This window comes from Dipodomys merriami, unplaced genomic scaffold (assembly GCF_024711535.1).
Source record: "Dipodomys merriami isolate MVZ:Mamm:240054 unplaced genomic scaffold, mDipMer1.0.p SCAF_9, whole genome shotgun sequence".
Classification (NCBI taxonomy): Eukaryota; Metazoa; Chordata; class Mammalia; order Rodentia; family Heteromyidae; genus Dipodomys; species Dipodomys merriami.
Window position 1 is genome coordinate 62879444 of NW_027206512.1, and position 4702 is coordinate 62884145.

Genomic DNA, 4702 nt, shown 5'->3' on the forward strand with positions numbered 1-4702 from the left:
TCGGGGACGAGTCCCCCCCACCCCCTGGTCCCCCGCACCCCTCCTCTCCCGCGCCCGCGGGGAGCCTGGCTGTGCGCGGCGCCCCCCAGGCCCCGCGCGCCCCGAGGCCGGTCCCCGGCAGCGCGGCCCAATGGGCCGCTCCGGGCCCGCCCCCTCGCGCGGTGATTGGCCGCCGCCGCTCCGGCCTCGCCTTATTAGCAAGTTCTCTGGGGAGCCGCGGCCGGAGCCGGAGCCGGCGAGGGCGCCCGGGAGCTCGGCCTGCGGGGCGGCGGCGGCGGCGAGCCAGGCCCAGCGTCCCGGAGCTGGCCTTCTGGGCGGCGGCGGGAGGCTCGCGCGGGAGGACCCGCCCGGCCAAGGCCCCCGAGGGGTCCCCGAGGCCCATGCCCGGCGGCTGGCCTGTGCAGCGGCTGGAGCGCGGCCCGGCTCTGCATGGCCCCGGCTGCTGACATGACTTCTCGGCCGCTCGGTGTCAAAGTGGAGGACTCCGCCTTCGGCAAGCCGGCCGGGGGAGGCGCGGGCCCGGCCCCCGCCGCGGCCTCGGCCTCGGCCGCCATGGGCGCCGACGAGGAGGGGGCCAAGCCCCGCGTGTCCCCCTCGCTCCTGCCCTTCAGTGTGGAGGCGCTCATGGCCGATCACAGGAAGCCGGGCGCCAAGGAGAGCGCCCCGGCGGCCTCGGAGGGCGCGCCGCCGCCGGGCGCCCGAGCCGGCCCGCTGGGCGCCCCGGACGCGCCCTCCTCGCCGCGGCCGCTCGGCCCCTTCTCGGTGGGAGGACTGCTGAAGCTGCCCGAGGACGCGCTGGTCAAAGCCGAGAGCCCGGAGAAGCCCGAGAGGTCCCCGTGGATGCAGAGCCCGCGCTTCTCCCCGCCCCCGGCCCGTGAGTAGCCAGAGCCCGGGCGGCGAGGCCAGGGAGGGGCGGGGAGAGAGGGGTGCGGGGGGCCCGGCCAGTCTCGGGGCTCCCGCGTACCCCCGGGCCGTGCGGCCCGGTGGCTTTGGCGGCTGAGGCCGGGGTTTGAGCCTCCAGCCGGCCCACGCGGGGAGAGAGTTCGAGGCCCGGGGGTGGCCACGAGCCCCACGCCCTGGCGCGGCGGCGGGCCACTCGTAGGACGCGGGCGCCGGGCGCGCGGGGAGTGGATCGCCGTGGGACCCGGAACCCACGTCCCCAGCCGCGGCGCCCCGCCGCGCGGTTTCACTTTCTCCGACCCGGACACCCCCCCCACACACAATGCAAGGTACCCCCCTCCCGATACGGGGTTCGGAAGCTTCTACTGAACTCCGCCCCTCCCCACTTCAAGTTTGAGGTTGATCCTTGGTGCTCAGGGCAGCAGATGGGTGGTTTAGGGGGGTGGGGGCACCAGACTGGGTACTGCACCCCGTTTTCATCGTGTCTGTAGCTCCCACCTCCCCCAGCGTCTCTCCGACTCTCCCCCCTCCCCCCCCACTCCCCCAGGACCTCAGCCGCCCGCCGCGCGTTCCGGAGCCTCGGCAGGCCTGGCGGGCCTCGGCCTCCGCGCCCCGCGAAGCCTCTCCGAGATATTTCAGGAGCACGGGAAATTCCCAAGTTTTCCTCGCTTCCTTCGATTATGTGGCACTGCAGAATAGCCCGCACGATTTCCATGGCGCGAGGCCCAGCCGGGATTTCTATCTGGGGATTAAACGAGGGGGAGAAGCCAGCCAGCCCCTCCCGGGGCCTAAGGGCAGAAGAAGGTCTGCCCCGGCGCCCGGGCCACAGACGGACATTTCCCGAGGCGCCCGCCGGCTCCTCCGCCAGGCCCGGCCGAAAGCCAGTCCCAGGCCAACTGCTGCCCAGATTCACGGGGGCCTGGGGAGAGAGGGAGGGGGTGTTGTTTGACTCACATCCTGGTGGTCTGAGCCCAAATAGCATTCTCCTTCCCCCTTTTAAAACACAAACTAAAATACACTTGGGCAAAACCCGCATGCTGAAACAGTCTGGATTTCCACTCGCCTTTGGGAAACAAAGCGTCATCCACCATCGGAGAAGGAATTTGGTGTAGGGCCTTGAGCCCTGGGACCCCCAAATCAATGGGGTCCCTGGGAATCATTCGTTGTGTGATTCATCTGGCCAGGACCATGGTAACAGGCAGTGGTGGCTATTTCTCTAACTCGGGGCTCAGTACTGGCTCTCTGCCCTTACTTGAGATTTATCTAGAAGCCAGAAGACAAACACTGTTGGCTAGATTGTCAGTAAATGGAGCCCAAAGTTCAGGAGCCATTGCATTGCCTCCCCACCCCAAAAAAAACTCCTCAGGTTTAGCACTGCAGGGGATGGGGGCACCCAGAGAAGACCAAAGGGAAACTGGGAGAAGCAACTGGCCAGTTAAAATGGAATGCCCCCCTTTCTTCATCACCCCAACTTGTAGTTTATATATTTAAGGGTTGGCTACAGTGTGACCTCTGAGTTGTCTTCTCCCCCAGAACCTTGTAGGAACGGGGCTGTTCCAGGGGGAAGAGGAAGGGGTTCCAAGTTCCCCTCTGCCTCTGAGAGGCCCACCCCAGCGCTCATCCCTGGCTGAGCACAAATGTTTGGCCCCAAACTGCATAAAACTCATGACCCTTGGGCCGGGCACAGACCTGTTTCTGCGCCACCAGCTTTAGCAGCCACCTTCTCCCTGTGAGTGACAGCCGGGTGAGGCCTGCTGCCATCCACCTCTGCCCAGCTGTGTTCTGGCCTCGAACATGCTTGTATTTCCTCTGGCATCGCGGTGTATTTGCAAAAAAAAAAAAAAAAAGTGGGCCAGAACGTCTGCCCCGTAGGGTTACGGAGTGAATATGAAAAAGAATTTTGTTTTCAAGTGTTTCTGGTGCGTGTGGAACACGGGAGCGTGGCACAGATAGGTGCTGACTTAGGTTACTCTTGTCAATACTCCCTTGCGATCTGGTCTCTCCCCCGCAAGCTCTAACCCCCTGCCTTTCTCTCTCACGGCCCCCTAGGGCGGCTGAGCCCTCCGGCCTGCACCCTACGAAAGCACAAGACCAACCGCAAGCCGCGGACCCCCTTCACCACGGCGCAGCTGCTGGCGCTCGAGCGCAAGTTCCGCCAGAAGCAGTACCTGTCCATCGCCGAGCGCGCCGAGTTCTCCAGCTCGCTCAGCCTCACCGAGACGCAGGTGAAGATCTGGTTCCAGAACCGCCGTGCCAAGGCCAAGAGACTGCAGGAGGCAGAGCTGGAGAAGCTGAAGATGGCAGCCAAGCCCATGCTGCCACCCGCGGCCTTCGGCCTCTCCTTCCCCCTGGGCGGCCCGGCCGCGGTGGCGGCGGCTGCCGGCGCCTCGCTCTACAGCGCCTCTGGCCCCTTCCAGCGCGCCGCGCTGCCGGTGGCACCCGTGGGACTCTACACGGCGCACGTAGGCTACAGCATGTACCATCTGACATAGGCGGGGCCAGCGCTCCTCCAGCCCACCGCCCCTACCAGCAAGAGACCACCCCCCCCCCCCCCCCCCGCCGCCCTGGCCCTTTCTCTTGAAACCCCAGCTCCTGTGCTTCCGGTTGCTCCCAGAATTCTCTCCCAAGTCTGACCCCCTTCCACAAAGTGGGTCCCTTAGAACGCTTCTAGAACCTAGGCCTACACACCCGCCAGTTACAGATGGGGAAACGGAGGCCCTAGAGGCTAAGATGTATTCAAGGTCCCAACACAATTTACAGGCTGAAGGGGACTGGAGAACACATCTCCCGCCGCGCGTAGACAGAAACCAATGCGGGGAAGCAACAAGAAATTAACGCGGGATGCGTTTGGAAATGAGGACAGTCCTAGACTCAGAAGACTGTGAAGGGGAGATGGATCCCAGGGCCTGGCACTGGAAAACAAAGTTTCAGCAGCAAAACCTTGCTCAGTGTGTGTGTGTGTGTGTGTGTGTGTGTGTGTGTGTGTGTGTGTGTGTGTGTGTGTGTGTGTGTGTGTGTGTGTGTGTGTGTTTGCATGCATGCGCGTGGGGAGGTGGGAGAGTGCACAGATGTGTGGCACAGGTAGGTTTGAAGGAACTTTTCTCTTACCAGGACCAGAAAAAAAATGTGTAAAAAAAAATCTGTTTCTATTTAACAGTACATTCTCGTGGCTCTCAAACACCCCTTTGGAAGGGACTGTGTACTATGTAATATACTGTATATTTGAAATTTTATTATCGTTTATATTATAGCTATATTTGTTAAATAAATTAATTTTAAGCTACAAAAAAAAATCTCTGCCCAATTCACTCCTGTATTTTAACTGTGCTTCTAGCTGTCTCTTCACATATGCAATTGCTTTCCAGCTGGGTGATAGCTTTATAGGAGCAACTTTCAAAGGTGACGAGAAGTCTCCAGAAATAAAGGGACTGTATTTTGGGGCACACGGGACAGATCTACCTTAGCAGAGTCAAGTGGAGAATTGAAGCAATTACCTGCGATAATTAGGCTCAATTTTCCAATTCACTTTAAGCTGAAATCGACACTTGCTCAGGCGACCCGTAACTGACTCTTTTCTTTTTTTCTCCGCGTTTAACCTGTCTATGAAAACAAAGTGAATTGCCCAAATGGTTTGATGACTGTAGACAGCTAATCCGGACAAGTCCCACCTCCACAAACCTGTTTCTCCCACAGGAGGCCAGGTGGGGGAGAGAGAAACAATTGCTTAGCTTCTTTATTATTTTTGTTTTTATTTTATTTTTGTAGTGCCAGTAATGGGGCTTGAATTCAGAGCCTGGGCACT

General features: G+C 60.8%; 1 protein-coding gene across 1 annotated transcript; it reads left to right on the plus strand.

Moving 5' to 3' along the window:
- The first annotated feature begins 247 nt into the window (after positions 1 to 247).
- Msx1 (msh homeobox 1) lies at positions 248 to 4174 on the plus strand. Its single transcript, XM_070013075.1, has 2 exons — positions 248 to 874; positions 2950 to 4174. Exons 1-2 carry the CDS (start codon positions 430 to 432, stop codon positions 3390 to 3392), a joined length of 888 nt encoding a protein of 295 aa, XP_069869176.1. The 5' UTR covers positions 248 to 429; the 3' UTR covers positions 3393 to 4174.
- The last annotated feature ends 528 nt before the right edge of the window (positions 4175 to 4702 follow it).

Excerpts from the sequence above, each read along its gene's own strand:
- Msx1 (XM_070013075.1), top strand. The coding sequence starts at position 430 with ATGGCCCCGGCTGCTGACATGACTTCTCGGCCGCTCGGTGTCAAAGTG. Across the intron at positions 875-2,949 it reads CTTCTCCCCGCCCCCGGCCC|GGCGGCTGAGCCCTCCGGCC; the intron begins GTGAGTAGCCAG and ends ACGGCCCCCTAG.